The sequence below is a fragment of the Zalophus californianus genome, chromosome 7 (assembly GCF_009762305.2).
Source record: "Zalophus californianus isolate mZalCal1 chromosome 7, mZalCal1.pri.v2, whole genome shotgun sequence".
NCBI classification, from domain to species: Eukaryota; Metazoa; Chordata; class Mammalia; order Carnivora; family Otariidae; genus Zalophus; species Zalophus californianus.
The window spans coordinates 71770357-71789941 of NC_045601.1; the positions used below are offsets into that span (position 1 = coordinate 71770357).

General features: G+C 37.4%; 1 protein-coding gene across 5 annotated transcripts in view; it reads right to left on the reverse strand.

Annotated features, from left to right (window-relative positions):
* Positions 1-278: 278 nt before the first annotated feature.
* ZNF292 (zinc finger protein 292) overlaps positions 279-19585 on the reverse strand; it is a 102404-nt gene continuing 83097 nt past the window's right edge. For all 5 annotated transcript variants that reach the window (XM_027603732.2, XM_035728607.1, XM_027603733.2 and 2 more), the window contains one exon: positions 279-19029. In XM_027603732.2, coding sequence (XP_027459533.2) covers positions 11878-19029 — 7152 coding nt within the window. In that variant the 3' untranslated portion in view covers positions 279-11877. The remainder of the gene's footprint in view (positions 19030-19585) is intronic.

The following is a 19585-nucleotide window of genomic DNA, read 5'->3' on the forward strand; positions in this document are numbered from 1 at the left end:
TCTAGTTCAATTTCTAGAGCCTAGCTCTACACATTTCCTATGTTAGCTTGCCATCTTGTGGCCTCTTACTCCTGTGCAACTCAGTATCTGACCACCACACACTCACACATCCACTTTTTCATTTGTTTTATATGCAGCATGTAAGTTAGGTGCACATCCAATTTCACTCCGAGACCAACTTCATTCCAGCGAAGGTTGACAAACCTGTAGTCAGAAATACAAATGCTGGCAGCTACAAGTGAATCACCTAATTAAAAAAATATGCTCGGAGAGACAAGTACTTAAAAAACATCTGAATATTTATTGAATAGAACATGCATACGTTTGCTGAAAAGGAGTGTACGTAATTTTTTTTTTTGTGAAGTCAATATGAACATGGCCTCTGATAAAGATGGGAAAGCAAGGTAATAACAGGATTTAGATGCAGACTTTACCAAATCAAAATGGTGAGATGGTCTTTCTTCCCATTCTGACAGAATTATGAAATCTACTACAATGTTTACTTTCTCTGAAGGTATACATGTGTGTATGTGTACACGCACATATCTACCATTGTAACTACAATTTAAATTTTCCTTCAAGCAGTATTCTAGGTTTGACCTCAGTAAGAGCACATGGGTCTTTCAGAATAGATGAGTCAGGTGGTGACAACTGAATAAAAATTGTGACAATTACCTCCAATACCAGCTACTTCCTTTCTATGGCTGTGATTGAGTTGACATATAATGAACTTAGAGGTCTGACACAACTGTTTATTAAATATAATCTATTGCCCATATGAGATAGATAACGCCAGATTTCAGTCTTTGGCTTCCCAAGCCTCCCTTTAGGATCTTTGAGCTCAGTACTTTTAACTGTTGCTCCCCTTGACAGCCCAATTCAATGTACCAAAGACCTGAAAGCTCTGACGAATGGAGCATATCTGCCCTTCGCTTTAGTGTTGTACTTCTGAGAAAAGCTGCCTACACAGATGTTAGAGCTTGGTCAACGAAAAGGGAAAGAAAAAAATGTATACATCCTATAGGACTGGGTTTCTGCCGACAGTTTTAAAATCAAAATTCAATTTTTCTTTCATTGTTGGGAATATTGGCTTAGAAAGAATAACAGTTAAAATCTCAGTGATTTTACCATTTTGTGGTAGAAAGGCTCACACCATTAGGTTGAACATTCTGGATGTTTCTGGTCATTTCACTTCTAGCAAAACAGTTGTTGCGTCTCATACTTCTGGCTCATCAACTTTGGCTGGGGAGCTGGTGTAGGATCAAGATTTTAGAATTGCTTGTTTCTCATTTTATACTGGTAACATGTAGGCTACATTAAGAAACCTATTTTTAAAGTGTAAGACATCAACATATGCCGCAACATATGACAGTACTTAGAATTTTGCCTTATTTACTCCTAAGTATATTGCACCGCCTTCCATATTTGCAATGATAAATTTCACCATATAGTCCTGACACTCTCCACATTCATCCTTCTGCTTTGAATCTCCACTTTCAGCCAGCAGGACAGTAGAGAAAGCATTCTAAGTGAGGGGTCAGACCTGTTTTGTACGTTTACTATTACAAGTCATTACTTTTCCCCACGTCACTGTCCTCATCTATAAAAAGGCTTACTTTTTCCTCTTATGGGGCAGGGCTTGAGAATTCATTTTAAACTGCCTAAATAAGGTTAGACCCACCACCCAAATGCCATCATGGGATGAGAAAATTCCCTTTGAGGGCATATATACTTGAGAAAAACTTTGTAATGCTCCAGCTTTAAGAAGCTGTTAAGTAGGTTTAGTAAACACTCTTAAGGATTGCTTTGAAATTTTCAAATAAGTAAATATAATAATGTGTTTACCAGGTAACTGTGTTTTAGGGTTGGAGGTAACAGATAAGAACTGCCAAAATGACTTGTTTGAATATTTGGACTGTATTGACTGTTGAAATATTTTTGCAAATACATAAGAGATTGATTCTCTTTATATCCCATCCCCCTTCCTGTGTTTAGGTGTTGGTTAACATCTTGAAGCCTCCACATAAAAGGGGTTACTTTGGCTTGGTGAGAAGGGGGGCACTCTCCTTGTAGGGGTGACTCTTAGGTACCTGTTTCCAATGAAGAATTTCCTGGTGTGATCCGCTCCTTAATAGTTTGAAAGCTACTCTGTGTCCTCAAAAGCCCAGTGATGTAAACACTTCACTGCTGTAGAGGGACCACAGCACATGAGGGCTATCATTATCACCCTGACGCCCCATTCCTCTTTTCCAACAAACCCCTGGGTGACAGGGGTTTTTAGGGGATCTAGGGATGGTAGTACTAAAGGCTGTTTTAAGGGCAGCTTGCATAGTGAACATCCTTCTAACATGCCCATAGTTACTTTGAGGGAACACAAGAACCTGGAAGCTGAACTGGCAGCAAACAAAACATCTACTAATTTAATTATAGGGCTCCCAATACACATCAGCTATAGAGTGAAAAGACAGCTAGCTGGTCAGAATCCATTCAACCCCTCCACAACTGCTTATTTTCCTTTCTCTTAGCTTTTTTGGCTTAAGAGTGCACAGCTGCAGCAAAGATCTCTAGTAGTGAGCCCTTTGTTCTTCTGTGCTCCCTACTTTCATCAACACAGCTACCTTCTTCATGGTGCCAGACTTGATTCCAGAAGTTCATCTTTTTTTTTCCCCTTTGGAATCAATATTGATTAACTGTAAACAACAACAAACAATATATATATGTATGTAACATTAAAAATATCATTTACGAATCATATACTAATCGCCTGGGGGAGAATTCTCTTCAGCTATCACGACATTTTTTTACATCGTTCCAAATAAAGACACTGAGCAACTTGTTACTTCATTTGGCAGCCTATGTTTTCCAAATAAAGGCATATACAAGCTCTGGAGTCAATGAACATAGTTTGAACTCTCGGCTATGTCACATACTAGCTGTTTAACTCAGGCAAGATACTTAAGCCTTTCCTCACCTTACTCAATTTCATCTTAAAATGAGAATATAAGCACATAAGAATTGATGTAACAATAAACGGAAATACAAGGAAAGCTCTTAAGCACAGTCTAGCACATAGTAGCAGCCAATAAATATTAACTGTTACTGTCATTAGCACATCTGATACATGGGACCTAGGCCTGGGAGAGCTAGAAACAGCAGATTCTTGTTAGACTGTAGCCTTGGTCTTGAAGTATTCAAAGCTTCTCTCTCTTCTTGGTCACTATAAATGCCCTCTCCCTACTATCTCCATTCTTACTATTCTAATTCCTCTCCCTGACTTCTGCTTACGCGTTCCAATTCTATTATGTTCTTTAAAGGGTTATCTCTAGAACTGTTGGCTACTTCACAAATTTGTATTCTGCAACCTTAACTGAATCCGGATCTCCCAAGACTTCTGGGCCAAGAGGATGCAAGAATCTACTTCCCCAAAATCCTTACATGTCCCACACAGCCTGGAAGCATTCTCCCTGACAAACCTCTTAATTAAGGACTTCAGCACTTGACTCTCTCCTTACACCCAGTTCCTACTAGGGATATCTTCTGTACACAGTCCATTCAATAAATTAGACAAAAATTCTTTAAATTTTTCAACTCCAGTAACTTTCATCTACATTCTAATTCAGCGATCTACTACAGCTATTTCCAAACACTGCAAGCTGCATTACTCCTAAAATCTTAAATTTCAATGCCCTGGTCTTTCATACCTAAATCTTGGCTTTATTCCCATTATACCCTTTCTTTGGTGCCACAAAGACCTCTAGTCCCTTGACCACGCTCTTCTCTTCAGTCCTTTTGGCTTTGTTTCCTACTCTAATTGGGCTCAATTCATTGATGTATTTACTCCTGCCAGAACTATCCAACCTCTTCTTTCTCCTCCATTCAAGCTGAAGAACAGTACTGGAAATAGTACATAATCATACAGATGGTGCCACTACAAGTTCATGCTCTCAGTTCAGCTGTGCATTGAATGCTGATCAGTAATCCTTTTATATCTGCTACTTAGCTCCTTCCCCCATTCTTCAACTCAAACCTTTACCATTTAAACCTTGGTCTCCTACTTTTCCAAGGCTTGCTATCCTGTATATTTCTGTTTCCTTTCTTCAAGACAAGGAGCTCAACATTTCTACTTAACAATAGTCTAAGAAAGTAGGGTGCATGGGTGGCTCAGTTGGTTGAGCATTTCCCTTCGGCTCAGATTATGATCCGAGGGTCCTGGGATCGAGCCCAACATCGTGATCCCTGCTCAGTGGGGAGCCTGCTTCTCCCTCTCCCTCTGCTTGTGCTGTCAAATAAATAAATAAAATCTTAAAAAACAAACACAAAAACAAGTCTAAGAGATGTCATTTTTAATTGTGTAAAGCTAGTATTTCTAACCTGTATTCTTAAGACCAGGTTCCATCTACTACTCAAACTTCGACCTCTTTAACAGGTACGTCCCCAGAATCCACAAATATTTTAAGACTTATCTTAAAATCTCTCTATAAATAAGGGAAAGCACTGGCCAATTTCCTTTTCTTTCGTGCAAGATACTTAATTCATTGCCTTGACTTCCTTAGCTCATTCACCAATTGAATATGACTAAACAAACATTACTTGGCATCCACCAAAACTTCTTTAAAGATCAATGACTACCAAAGATTAATTCTAGTAGCCTCTTTATTCTTAATGATCTCCCAGTGGCACAATACAGGACCAACTATCCTCAACATTCTCCTCCAGCTTCCATAATGCCCCACACCCTACCTCCATTCCTAGTCCTCACCTAACTTAAACCTTCCTTTCCAAGTCTTCTTTGCTAGTTTCTTTTTTTCCTGCCCACTAAGTGTTGGTGTTCCTCAGGGTTCTCTCCTTGGTGATTTATCTTTCCTTACATGCTTGCTATTTCTTTCAATTCCAGCAAAGTAAGTGCTCACTGTACCTCAGATTGAGCAAAATGCTGATGAGACAGAAGTCAAAATACTTGTACTCAAGGGATTAAAGCCCACAACTGTAGTTTCAGACCCCTATAAAGAACTGATCACTATTCCTCTCTGCCTTAATGACGTATAAGAACCTCAAACTCAGTATTAACCTTTCTTCCAATCCTATTCCTTCTATATTACCTTGGCAAACAGCGTCACCATTCACAATTACCCAAGCTAAAACCTAAGAATTTTACAACATATGCTATTTTTCACATCTTAACCCCTTCTCTCTACCAAATCCTTCTCAATGCAACTTGAATATGCTCGATTTGCTTATACTATGAAAAACTGGTTGGACTCCATGACACTCTTTAGCAACCATTGTTATCAGTCCTCTCTTGTCATTTCAATAAAACACCAAAAATAGGTGTTTACACTTGCTTTCTACACTTCTCAAACTGACTTCCACTCAAACTAAGTAATTGCAAAGGTCATGGATTACTTTCTTACCACTAAATCCAAAGGGTACTTTACAATTTCCTTATCTCAGGAGAATGTGATACCTTGAAATAGTTCCAACCTACAAGTCTCATGATTCTTCTTATTTCTATCTACTTTGAAATTCTGAGTTTCTCAGAGTTAGGTCCTGGATCCTTTTCTATACTCTTCCCTTAGGCAATCATCAACTCACAAAACTGCTCTTTTATCCTCACGTACCTAAATAACATTTCTTCAATCATTTATTCAAACCAAAACCTGTAAATTTTCTCAATTTCTATCCTCTTCCTCTTTCCCCATAACCCATAATGATCAAGTCCTGTCAAATATCCTAGATCTTTCAAGTCTGTCCACTTTTCTCCTTCAGCAATCACCACTCTTCAAGACAGTATTTGTTCTTCCCTGGACAACTTAGCCTCCTTAACTGGTTTCCTTGAATTTTCCACTGGAACACTCCCTCACCAGAATGAACTTTTAAAACAAGCCTGAAGTTTTCTCTAACTTCCCTCCCCTTATCGCCTTCTTTAGAGAAGTCTTTACTAACTTTTCCCTCGCCACAGACTACATAGTACCAAATTCTCACCCTATTATATATTCTTATAATGCCCTTAGTACTAATAATTATAGTAATTGTGTAGACTCTGAGCTCCAGGAGAGTCAGAATCAAGGTCTCTTTATCTCCCATTTAAGCATTCAAGAAGTTTTTACTACCACTAAATATGTAGCATGTGCAAGGTACCGGATTGTTCCATGGCAGAGAATAAAAAGCAATTACAACCTGATAAATGCTATCAAGGAAAGCTGAATGGTGCAATGGAGTAATTGATAATGGGGCTGAGGCCTAAGGCCTAAAGAATGAGTGAGTACACAGTAAAATACAGCATTCCAAGTCAAAGAACAGCTAGTGCAAGGACCTTGAGATGTGAAAGAGCCTGGCTTGAGGAACTCAAGAGAAAGCAATGTGGCTAGAACACAATGGGCAAAGAGGAGCAACAAGATGTATTTAGATAGGCAGGCATCATAGTAAAACAAACACCTTATTTTATTCAAAGGGCAATGTGAAGAAAAAATTTTTTCTCCACTCACTCCCCACAAACTAAAATTACTTAAAATAAATTAACCTAGCTTTTCGTGGGGAATATTCCGAAGAAAGCTCGTAAGAATATTACAGTGGTCTATGCAAGAAATGATTTGATGAGAAGTGGGTTCCTTTTCGCTTGAGGTAAAAATGCCTATACTTGTGACCAAACATAGAGAAAGGGTATGAAGTGGTTACCATGATGATGTTAGAGAACCTAGACTGAGAAACCTAGGTAGTGATTTCACTTATCCAAATAGGGATACTGGGAGAGGAACAGATTGAAGCTGGGGTAGGGAAAGAAATGATTTGGGGTGTTGTTTAATTTTGAGGTAGGCAGTTGAAATTACAAGCCTGGAACTATGAACAGTTTGGTCTTAGAGGTATAAATTTGGGTGTGATGGTACATTCATACTGAACGCCAGAGAAGGGACTAAATCATCGAGAGAGAGTGGAGACATATACAATAAGCCAAGGTCAGGTATTGGGAGAGGAAACAGGGTTGGACTCACTGATGGAGCAGCCAGAAAAGGTAAGACAACCAAGAGAGAATATTTCCAGGAGTAAGTCATTAACCCTGATGAATGCTCCTAAGACAGTGAATGAGCAGAAAAAAGAACAGATACGGCAGCATGGAAAAGAATGGTGATCCTGATGAAAGCAATTTCGTAACAGTTGTGGGATGATATATAAAGTGGGATTAAATGAGAAGAAATGGAATGTTTGACAACTCAGATTAGCTCTGATGGGAACTAAATAAAAAGGATTATAGTTAGATGGAATCGCCCTCCCCATATTAACCCCCCCTTTTTAAAAAAAGATCTTATTTGACAGAGACACAGTGAAAGAGGGAACACAAGCAGGGGGAGTGAGAGAGGGAGAAGTAGGCTTTTCACGGAGCAGGGAGCCCAATGCAGGGCTCGATCCCAGGACCCTGGCATCATGACCTGAGCCGAAGGCAGACGCTTAACGACTGAGCCACCCAGGCGCCCCCCCACCCCCCTTTTTTAAGAATAGTAGCTACTAGGGCACATACATAGACTGTTGAAAAGGATCTAGTAGGAGAAAGTTTGATGAAAACAGAGTAGCTAATTCAAAGTTTTTGAGGTGAGGAAGGATTGATTTTTGGTTAAGAGTGCAGATCTGTAGATGGGCTTATAAATTTGGTGGTGAAAAGTGGAGAAAATTCCGGTCAGTTTTTCTAGTTTCTCAGCAAATGTGATTAAAAGCGCATTGATGAAGTGAGTAGGAAAACTGGGAAAAAAGGAAATCATTTAAGTTTGTGGAAGCAAGGTATTACAGTAACACTGCAGAAAAACTGCCAGGCAATTTTGAGTCTCTTTGAGATTATAAACTTGCCTGTTGTAGTAATTTCCTCCCACTCAACTGCTCAAAGGCAGACAGGTTTTGAAAATTGTTCTAGAACACGACAGAGAGAGGGGCATGATCTGAGGATACCTGCAAAGGAGTGCATGTAACAGCTGAATCTAGTCTCTAAGTAGGACAAGTTGAGGACAGGGTGAGGGGATGAATAATGAGCAAGTGGTAGGATTAACTGACTAGTTGAGATGAGGTAGAAGTATCTTTTAGTGGAGATATCCCAAGCAGGTGAGCTACCAGTTTGTGGCTGGACAAAGGGAATCTGAATTCCAAATATGGAAGTGATACATGTAGGGCTCCCATTTATGGAGAGCAAATCACTGAAATGAAGCACCTCTAATGAGCAAAACCACTGAGAAATAAAGCAGATACTATCATTTTGTTCATTGAGAGGTAGGTAGTGTTGGGAGGCACAGATAATAAACAATATAAAATTAAAAAAAATGTTGTAAAAGGACATGTGAAACTTATCAATTGGAATGGATAAATTGGCCAATCAGAAAAATCACCACTTGTAAACAGCTGATACATGCTGCACTGGTGCACACACCTGCTGATTCTCAGCCCTGGTTTAATGAATGCCATTTCAGAGGACTGTTTCCTAAAATGTGCTCCTTAGAACACTTAGTAGGTTATATCTGAGTATTAACATTAAAAAAGAAAAATATTTTCCTTGTCAGTTAAGTCTGAAAAATTCCCATTTAACAGTTAACATGTTCTCTGCACAGAACTTTCAGTCTTTAATATACTACTGTGCATTGGATTCTTTTAAGAGCGAGCTAGAACATGCAGTTTAGAAAACTCTGATGACAGAAGTTCCAACCTGGTAGTAACTCATTACAATAAGCATTTTGAAAAAGGTTGCCTGCCTGACTGTTCTACTGCTTCTCAACTCTGTTAACATCTTTTCTTCTGGCCCCCACCATTTTTTGCCTCAAGCCTCCCTGCTTTTAACTCCCAACTTATCCAATCTATCCTCTATATAATACCAATTATCTTTCTAAAATTGGCATCTGGTCAAATCGTTGAACTTAAATGCATTCAGTAACCACTTAATAAATCAAAACTGAAAACTATATGGCATACAAGAACCTTCATGATCTGGCTCATTTCCTCTTCAGCTTCTCCAACCCCCTATCTTTCCACATAAACCACTTGCAATACTGCAAATGCACTATGCTGCTTCATCATACCTCCATACCTAGAATTCGTTTCCCCTATGACCATCCAAGGACTGGTCCTTCATCTTTCAAGAATCACTTTTCTACAGACTTTCATAAACACCCACCCCTGCAATAGCGCATTCCCTCTTTGTTATCTCTAGCTATAGTATTTATGTAGTCTTAACAGCTATAGCAACTGTTTGCTTACCCATGATCAAAACACTGCCTTGCCAAAACTCGATCTCTGTCTAGCCCTTTAAAATAATTTATGCTGAATTTAACATTGCTGAAAATCTCCCAAACTGTTACCTTTTCACTTCACGATACATTTTGAGTACGTTCTGATCTGTAGATTCATATTCTTTGGGTTTAGAAGAGGGGAAAAAAATCCATTTTTAAATGATAAAACCTAGGCAAACTAAGGCTGTAGGAAGACAGTATCTCAAGACAACAGACTGAGGAAAAGTATACATGAAAAATATATACTTTAAGATTACTTTTTTAATACTTAGGCATTACATTCCATATCAAATTTTACCAACATGCTGTTCTATAAATTAATATTTTATACCATAACTTGATTTTTCTGTTCCATGCTAAAAAGCCCACTCTGCCATAATTACTTTTAGCAAACAGTACCTGGAATATAAAAAATATTAATTCGGTGTTGGCAAACCTTCTCCTGACATGTAGAACAATTACAGAAATGTCTAAGGGTGAATTTTCTTGAGCTAATGAGCAAAAGAAAAGCCCCAATACAATGGTATTTTCACTTAACGGTGGCTCATCACTACATTCACCAGAAATAAATCTCCTTGCTACTGTACTATTTAGGGCAGTTTTGCCAAATGCCTATCTTTAAGAGCTAGGTCAACTTCCAAGAAAACTGTACAGAAACATTCAGTTGGTAACAAAAATTTAATATTAAAAATTATTCAGTTAAGTTATTGTTAATGTAGGAAAAAAACATGTATTAATTACCCATACGAACAACTTTTATTTTAATAAATAACAGTGGGCTTACCAAAGGGAAGGGATTTTAGTTTGTCAAGTTTTATGCATATTGGTAATAAACCTTAAGGAGGTGAAACCAACTATTCAATATAACCCATTAGGCCCTAAAAATAAAACTATAATACTTTAATAAAACTTAAAAAAATATTTTCCAAAAGAAAATAATTCACTCCTTGACCATGCTTATTTATTCAGAGTACCAGCAATTTCAGTTAAGTGCTTCACTTTTCCTGCAAATCTGATGTTGCACAGGGAATATACACATTTTCATATTATTACAACATCGTCAATATCTCAGGCTAATAATATTGTGAATGCAACTGGTTTATAACAAACACAAAGTCAAAAATCAATGCTACTATATATGGCAAACAGAAACAAAAGTAAATTCAAAAGATGTTTTCTTTTGTTTCCAGTACTGACTTTAGTTGGACTTCAAATGAAGGTAATAAACTCTCCTGAAATAACCTCTATCTCTGCCGTGAATCCACAGTATAAATATGGTGAATAAAGCTAAACTGTAAGAGCTAACTATATACTGAATAACCAAAATAATCAATTATAACAACTAATACTGCTCTGGAAGACCAATCTAATGAAAAAAGTATCATTAGATGTGGTGGGAAAATACAAATCTGTACAATCTAACATCTATAAACAGTAAAATCAAAACATCCAACTTCCTTATAGAAAGTGTTTCATCTATGTAATTATAAATGTTAAGGACTCTTGCATTTTATAAACACAAGATGGGCTCACTTTGATGATATCAATTTTAAGATTTATAAAAATGTTTAAAAAAATCTTTCCACAAAAGTTTATACAGTTTAAAGCTATACACCAATCTATAAATCTCAGAAAATGGAAAAAAAAAACTTTATAAGATCACATGTATAAAACAAGAAATGAAATGTGATTTTATTTAAGGCAATACTGGGCTACTTCACAAATCACCACCTCAAATATTTACACTGCTCCACACTACTAGTTTCTATCACATTCACAAAGGATTTTTTTTTAATACCAAATGTTTAAAATCTTTGATGTAGTAAATTCTTTATTCACATTTCCATTATATTTCATGGAATCATAGTAACTATATCCAATTAGAAGCATTGAAAAAAACCTGTAGCTATAGGAAACTGCTAAAGAATCTGCTATAATTTCACATGAATACCATCCCAAAATCCTGGAGGATAAATTTACAAAGCAGAGCAAGGTGTTGATATAATGTGCCTACTTTGTGAAAAGTAATTTTGAGATCTTGTAAATAAATGTTTTATGTAAAAAAAAAAAAAATCAATGAACCATGGCAGAGTTTCTACTTTTAGTTCAAAAAATTCTTAATTTAAAACAATAAAAGAACAGTTTTAAAAACTTGATCACTTAGTTAAAAATTAAAATTCCAAATATAAATGTGTCATTTAATAGTTTAGACTTACACACTGCTGGTGGCAGCAAATGATTTACAATAATAAATATGTACAAAAAAGATATCTACAAAAACTACTGTTCTACATGAGCAGTGACCTGGTGAAACATAACAATCACACAGATAATTCAATTTAGTTCATGGAAAGGGCAACTGGCTGATAGAAATTTGAGGTGTAGCTCAACTATTTACAATAACTGAAGTATTGATTCTGTTCCTCAAGTCCCATAGGGATAAAAAAAAAAAGTTTTACATGACAAATGTCATGTTTTTTTTTTCTTTTTCCTTTTTTTGGCCAGGTTAATTCATGTCAGCAACAAAAATTAATGAGAAAGTTTCACAACTCTAGCATGCTTGATGGCTTCTACTTAAAATAAAACCGTAAATAATGTATTTATAGTACATTAGTTATCAGTACTGCCCTCTACCTGTGGCTTTACCCATACTAATTTCTTTCATAACAGACACATCTGGATCATCTGAATGTACTTCAAGTTTTTTCAGACTGACGGTAGGTTTCATTTCCTGAAGTTGTTTTAACACAAGTTCAGTGCAATCTTTAAGAGTCTTGTCTAAAACAATTTTTACATTATCACTGCACTGAAGCTGTGATGGATTGGCAAACTGTACAAAGGTTTCACTTTCTTTACAAGAGCATACATGATTTCCACTAGTCACAGCAGTCTTATCAGTATTTTTTCTTGAATTTGAATGGGATCCTTTCTTATTTCCACTATTTGGATGGTCTTTGTCAGAATTTTTCTTCTGCTTCACTGCAGACTCCTCAAGAAACTTCAGAAATGATACTTCAAATCCCATTGGTTTAAATGAGCTCCAGTCAAAAGATGCAGGATGCTCCTCCGTGGTTTGAATTGCAACAGCAGTTTCTTCTTCTTTGTGTGTACTACTTAACTCAACTGCTGATGCTGGTTCTGCTTTTTCAACTTTTCTCTTTTTATTTTGGGAGACATTTTTTTCTTTATTAACTCTCTTCAAATTACTTGTTTTTTGTTTTTCTGACTGGCAGGGGTTATTTTCCTGAAAATCATTACTTACATTTGAAGAGGTATGAGCTTGGGTCTCCACACTTGCATTATCTTCATTTATTAATTTTGTAATAAATAATTCTGTTAGCTCATCCATTTCATCTTTCTCGTTTTTTTCACTTTCTCTCTGTGGAACTGTAGCTGTTCTGGAGTTATCGTTGCTCTCTGATACACATGCGTCAGAATTTTTCACATCACTCTTATCACCTTCTTGCTCAGAAGTGTCCTTTAGTTGTGAGCTGCAACACCGTTTGAAGACAATGAGAAGATTACGGTGTTGTGATGTAAATGCCTTTGATAATTTATGGCATTTATAATGTCTAATTATATTGCTTTCACTTGTAACAACCGATGTACACCCTTTTATCATACATGGATACTGGGTCACAAATCTGCTTGTACACTCAGATAAGGCATCATTTCTAGCCTTTATAGAATATACGTGCTTTCCACGTTTCAGAGAATAAGGCTTATTTTCTTCAATCTGCACAATTTTCGCAGTTTTGTTTTCTAAATTATTTTTTTTCTTTCGTTTTGTCTTAGGCATTTTGATTCCTTCCTTTCCAGATCTGTGTTTTGTCCCCCGATGCTTAGACTTTGTCTTTTCTTGGTTTGCTTTGCTTGATATATTTTCCTGACCAGGTGTTAATCTTCTTGGCCGAATCAAATGAGCTTTGTGTTTGTCATTATGCTTATTAAAAATGTGTCGGAGAAGATTTGACCGAGTTGCATATATACGGTCACAGCCTTCACAGTCACACTTGTATATGCCATCTTCTTCAGTTTTACTTCCCCTTATCCCAATTCCATGATCTGCCTCAAGATGAACAACATAGTTCAAGTATGTGGTAAATGAAGACTTACACTCTAACTGGTCACATGGAAATTTCCCAACATCCACAGAAGCAGTCATACTTTCAATCTCCTCAGGAGTCATTTCATGAAGTTTCATGTAGTGTTGTATCAGGCCAGTAATTGCTTGGAAAATTCGAGAACAGTCACTCACCTGACATCGAAATTCTTTCACAGTCTGTTTAGTTTCAATTTCTTCACTTTCTTTACCAGCTTCACTTTCTTCTTCAACCTCTGCAGAAAACGCAGGTAGATCTGACTTGTGTACAGCCTGGTAATGCAGAATTAAGTTTTGCTGTATAGTAAAAGCGGCAAAGCAACCCTGGTGAACACATCGATAAGGTCTGTAGGGACTGTATCTTGTTGGAAACTCAAGGGAGTGAGAAACTGGCTTCTTGCGTTTTTTCTCCTCCTTTTCTTTTTTATGTCTCCTAATTTTCCGTCCTTTGGTTTGTATGTTTGCGAGAGAATTTGTATTACCTTGTTCTGAAGTAACTGTGATCACTTGCACAGAACTTTCTGTTTTTTCAGGACTTTTTTTTTCTACAAGTTGTTTTTCTGGGATCACTGCTACATTACCGAGGGCATTTTCCTTCATTGCTCCCAAGTCTAAAGTGGGCTGCAATTCTCTTTTATTTTCCTCTGTCATAGTTAGCTGTCTTTTTGCTTGTGTAACTCGTGGGGCTGACAAATTTTCACTCTGAGATTTTCTTCCATAAGGCCGTTTTATTTTTAACTTTACCATTTCTTCTGTTGTAAAATGATGGACCAACTGACAGTGTGCCCGGAGATTAGAATTTCTTGTAAATGTTTTTGTACAGGTAGGTACTACACATTTAAATGGAGCAAATTTCAACTGATTCTTCTTAATTTCAAGAATCATCTCTGCAGTGTACTGATGAATCTTACCATAGTGCTTAAATAAAGCATCCTTTGTCATAGCACTGTAATTACAGCCTTGGTTTTGACACACAAAGGGTTTATTAACTTTGTCACTAAACTGAATGTTGCTTATCATTTCGGAAACTGGCTGAATAACTGTGACATTTGGAATTGGTTTAACAGGAGTGGGAGTCAGTGTCACTGATGTATTTATTAGTACGCACTGGGGTGCTGGAGTGGACAGGTCATTTTCTAATTTTAATTTCTGCAAGCCTTCTAAAATTTCCTGTATTTGATCCTCCTTATGTAATACTTCAGATGGAGGAATGTTACTTTTTGCTGGCATGACACCTATGAAGGAAGAAAACTGAGAAGAATCAGGTAACTTGTTATTTTGTACAGCATTTACTGAAGGAAGCTGAATGTTATAATTTATTTGGGCATTCTGTGATGTTTCACCAACACTGTGAGATCCACTTTTTACCTCAAGTATTTGAGAATTCATAGCACTTTTAATAATTTCAAGAGTCTTTTCAAAGTTTTGTATAACATTGTCTTCAGAAATCTGCAAATCAGAATTTATTGAAGTTGTGCACGAATTCAAAGCCATCATTTGGGAATCACCATTTTCAGTTTTTAATGTTAAAGGAGCTAACACTGTATGGGACTCAAGATTGGTTTTAAAGTTTTCTTTCACATCAGTAATAAATAACTGATTGTCAACATTATTTAATTTCTGTGTTAGGTTTTCCACCAAACCCTGAGGCTCACAATTTGGAATTACATTTGAATGGAGGTTACTAGTTGGTATCTCTATACTCTTTGCTATAAGTCCCATTGCTGTTAAGTCACTTGTTACCAAGTTTTGGGAAGCATTAGGTGCAATTAGGGGAGGAGCAACTTTCTTTCTTCTCTTCGAAGCACTGTTTCCCTTCTTATTTAAATGACTAGACCTCGTGTTCTGAGGACCACTTATAACTGAAACACGTGAACTGTTATTGGTAAAATTTTGTGATGGCCCATTAGAATTGGGGAATGAACTAGAACACAAACCATTTTCAACAGTCTTCAGTAGTAAGTCATTTGTTGGGAAAACAGGCAAACTGCTGCATTCCTCAATGGAGGAAGTTTTGGAGTTTGGTGTCCTATTCTGGTTTGTCAGCAGGGGGTTTGGGTGGCATACAGTCTGCAACAGGGGTGGCACAGCTGGATTTGGCATCACTGTTGCACTTACTTGTGCCGCATCTGAAACACAACCTGTTGGAACATGAGAAAGCATTTCGGCACCCTCAAATGTACTGGGAATGCCAGCAGTTTCCAAAGCCTGTTTAATTATTTCACTTCCTTCTTGACTAACACTGGTACTAAAACTAGTCACACCAGTCCGAGGAAATGTATTTGGTAAAAATGTAGATGAGCGATTTTCAGCAGCAAGAAGTTGCAGGAACGATGGATCTTTAAAACATGCTTCTGGACTGAAGGTAGACTGTTGCGGCTGCTGCAAATTTACCGCATTTGTGGAGAGAATCATGCTGGCAAGAAGAGAAGGCTGTCCATTATTCTGTAGAAGTTCTTGAGCAATTTCTGCTCCATCCAGTGGTTTACAGTAAGATCGCTTAGATAAGTGTCCACCCAGAGATCTGGGATTAGTAAAAGCCCTGTAACACCTGCTACAGATAAATTTCCCATCTCTGATAATTGCAGGCCATTTAGCCCTTTTGTTGTGCTTGGGTTTTCTTTCCTTCCCATTTGGGACCCGCCCACGGTCTTTTTTCACCTTTTCAGGTGCTGACTGTTGGGCACTGGTGCTATTAAAGTCATTTGCAACATTGACTTGTGAAGGAAAAACTGCATTTTCACCATTACCTCCCTTTAGAAAGGAGGAATTAGTGTTTCCTTCAATCTGTGAGGAAAAATGATTTGTACTATTTTCCAGTTGGGAAAAAACAGAATTAGCCCCATTATCTGCTGGTGAAGGGAAGAGAGACATTGAACTACTTTCTGCAGGTAGAGGAAGGAAAGGATCTGAGCCACTGTCAATATTCAAAGGCAAAACTGTTTTGGTTAGATCTTCCATTTGTGCTGGCAAGGTAGTAGTAGATAAATTTTCCATTTGGGAACATATAATACCACCACCTTGTTCATTTTTATCCTGAGAAGGTATATTTGGATTTATGACACTTTCCACTGAGGGCAACAGCGGAGTTGACACACTTGTTAAATGAGCTGGAAAAATGGAAGGCGAGACATGCTGCAACTGATTTGAACAAGTAGGATTCCCGTTGGCTTTGGTCTGTGGTGTAAAAAATGCATTGTTAGAGCTGCTCACCTGTGATGGCAAAAAATAAATAAACTTTCCATTATTTGGTGTATTTAAGTTGTTAGATTTCTGACCTTTTTTACTTTTGCGCTGCATTTTAAATGCAGCATACTGGTCAGGGTGTGCTGTCTTCATGTGTTTCCCAATACTCTGTGAAGAATTATAGGTTCGAGTACATCCCTCAACCTGGCAACTGAATTTCTGAACTGGCGCTTTTGGAGGCACTGATGGAGTTCCTAAAGAACTACTTGGGTTGGGCTGTGGTGGAACAAATGTGATACTTTCCAATGTCTTAAGAGGTAAATTATAAAGATTGGATGATGTTTTAACATTACCTCCACACTCAAACTTGGAAGCTGGTAAACTGTTTTGAAATCCTGCCTGATTTTGCACAGAAAAGGTCATCAGGCTGTTCACTTGTCTTTCTAAGTTTTGTGGGGTAAGGTCACCTATTTTGAGGGTTTCTGAATTTACTAAAGAATTCTGAGTAATCTGGGCTTCATTAAAGCAATCCTGTTTTCTTTCTTGAAAACCTGGACGACACAAATCACTACAAGTATCTCTAACTGGTGTATGTAAGTCTGTGACCAGTGATTCAGCAGTGCCTTCCAAAGTTGAGTTTTCTTGCTTTCCAAAGTTATCCTCGATCCCCTGATTGAGGGACACTTTAATGGATACAGCTACTTCACTGGCCTGAAGCAGAGGAGTAGTCACAGGGTTTTCCAAACCATTTGACAATGGTCCATCAGCTGGCCTGAGCTCTGATGCAGAAATCTGGTCTTGTTTGGTCACAGCTGATTCTGCTTTGCTTTTATCCCAAGCATCACTTCTATCTGCCGGTATGGTGTTTTCAATATTATTTTCTGAGGGAAGCACAGACCCCTCTTTCTCGATGCTAACTTCTGTGTTCGGATTCACTTTAGAAGGCTGAACACAATCTCCAGATGAAATATGTTGGTCTTCAGGAGGCAGCATTTTTTCAGGAGTACTGTGATCGTCCAGATGCTTTTCTAGCTCACTCTGAGAACGATAAACCTTACCGCAACCTGTGAACTTACAAGTATAGGTATTGTAATGCTGTGCCTCATGATCATACAGTAAATAAGCTTCTGAAAAAATTCTGCCGCATTTAGGAAACATACACTTTGCTCTAAAGACTTGATGTTCCTTTCGGTGTGTTAAGAGCTCTGCGTAACTATTAAAACCAGCCTTACATTTCATCTGTATACAGATATATGGTTTACTGCCACAGTGCATTTGTAGGTGATCATTAAGATGAGTAACACTTACAAAATGCCGTCTACAGTACTGGCAAATAACTTTTTTGCTTTGCATTTCAAGAAAGCGCTTGGCATCTTCATTATCCTTATGCCCCTTTACATGAGCAATTAAATTTTTAAAGTACTTAAAGCCCTTTTTACAAAAAGTTACAGGGCAATTAAATTCATTAACAGGTACTGGTTTCTGGACTGGGATCACTTCTGGTTCATAAGATTTATCTTTGTCATCAGTCTCATCATCTGAACCATCATTGTCATTAAATACTATGAAGTCTGTTGAATAGAGACTATTCTTTTTTATAGGCCGCTGTTCCTGCTTGGTCACAGCATTAGTCTTCTGATTCTCATTGGTAGTTGCGATCTTAGGTGGCCTTCCCAGTCTTCTTAGTGGTTTCATAGCTGCTAGTCTCTCTTTACTAGATTGTTTAACATGCAATGTGACATGAGGGACAAAAGTTTCTTTAGAATTGAAGTTCTTTGCACATATAGGGCAACTGTAAATCCCATCTTTGTAATGTTTTTGAGCATGTCGTACTATTCTATGACCAAGGAATTCTTTGTCACATAGCACACAATATTGCATGTAGGCTTGCCAATTCCTAAACCTAGCAGAAATAAATCCCCTCTCTCTTAATTGTTTTATCTCTCTCTTCTTCTGCTTTTCATCACAGATGTCTTTAAGAAGGCCAGAATTAGCACCAATTCCATCAGAAAGTCCATTCACAGAAGTTTCTTTAATCTCTTCCTGGTAGTCCACTACTTTCTCATAAACTTCACTGTCGTTTAGTTCATCTATTGAAGACACAATAGATGCTTCTTCTCCCATTAATGCAAGACATTGTCGTTTTAATGTTTTCCAATCCCAGAATTCTGGATCAAAGGGCCACTGAGTTTTCAATACAAGTAAGAGCTCACAGCGTAGAGAATTTGGTATTGGAAGATTCTCTTCATCATATTTCTGGTCTGGCTGGTTATACAGCATTTCCACAGCATAATATGCATCTACTGTAGGCTCAATAAGAAATTCACTCAGTTGACAAGCACGTTTAACTTCCAGATCATCAGGCAACAAGCACGAAATGGTCTTGCAAATAGATATTTTCACTTCAGTATTTTCTGTAGATTCCAAACGAAGGGCTTTTACACATAATTCTATACAGGTGGCAAGTCCAGCCCCTTCAGTCTGTGAAAAAGCAAATAGGAAATGTTAATTTAATCTATACTAACACAGGTTTGTGAATTTAGTAATTTTGAAACTGACGTTTGCTATTCTCAAATTTTGCAGCAGCAACATATGAAATGCTGCCTCCTCTAAAGCACTGTAGCTTAGCCTTGTGTATGCGTGTGTGTGTAAAATGAACTATAAAGAATAGCAGAAAAAGGATAAGCATTGGGAACAAAGAGAAGACCTGGGTATAAAGTCATCTAATATAGCTAGGCAAACTTGGAAGTTATTAACTTCTCTAACCGTTCACAGCCCACTCATAAAGATCAAAATAGCATTTAAACTTCATAAAACTGCTGTGAGCATTAATGAATATTATGTATCTAAAGTATCTGATACAGTTTAGTATAATGGTACTAGTGCATAGGAAGTAATCAATAAATATCAACTTTAACAGCATCTTATTTCCTAAGTTTGTATTTACAATCCTTCTAAAATAAGCACCTTGAACTATTATTATAAGATACCAGTAATGAAGGTTAAGAGTCATCTGAAGATATATGTAGTAAAGAGA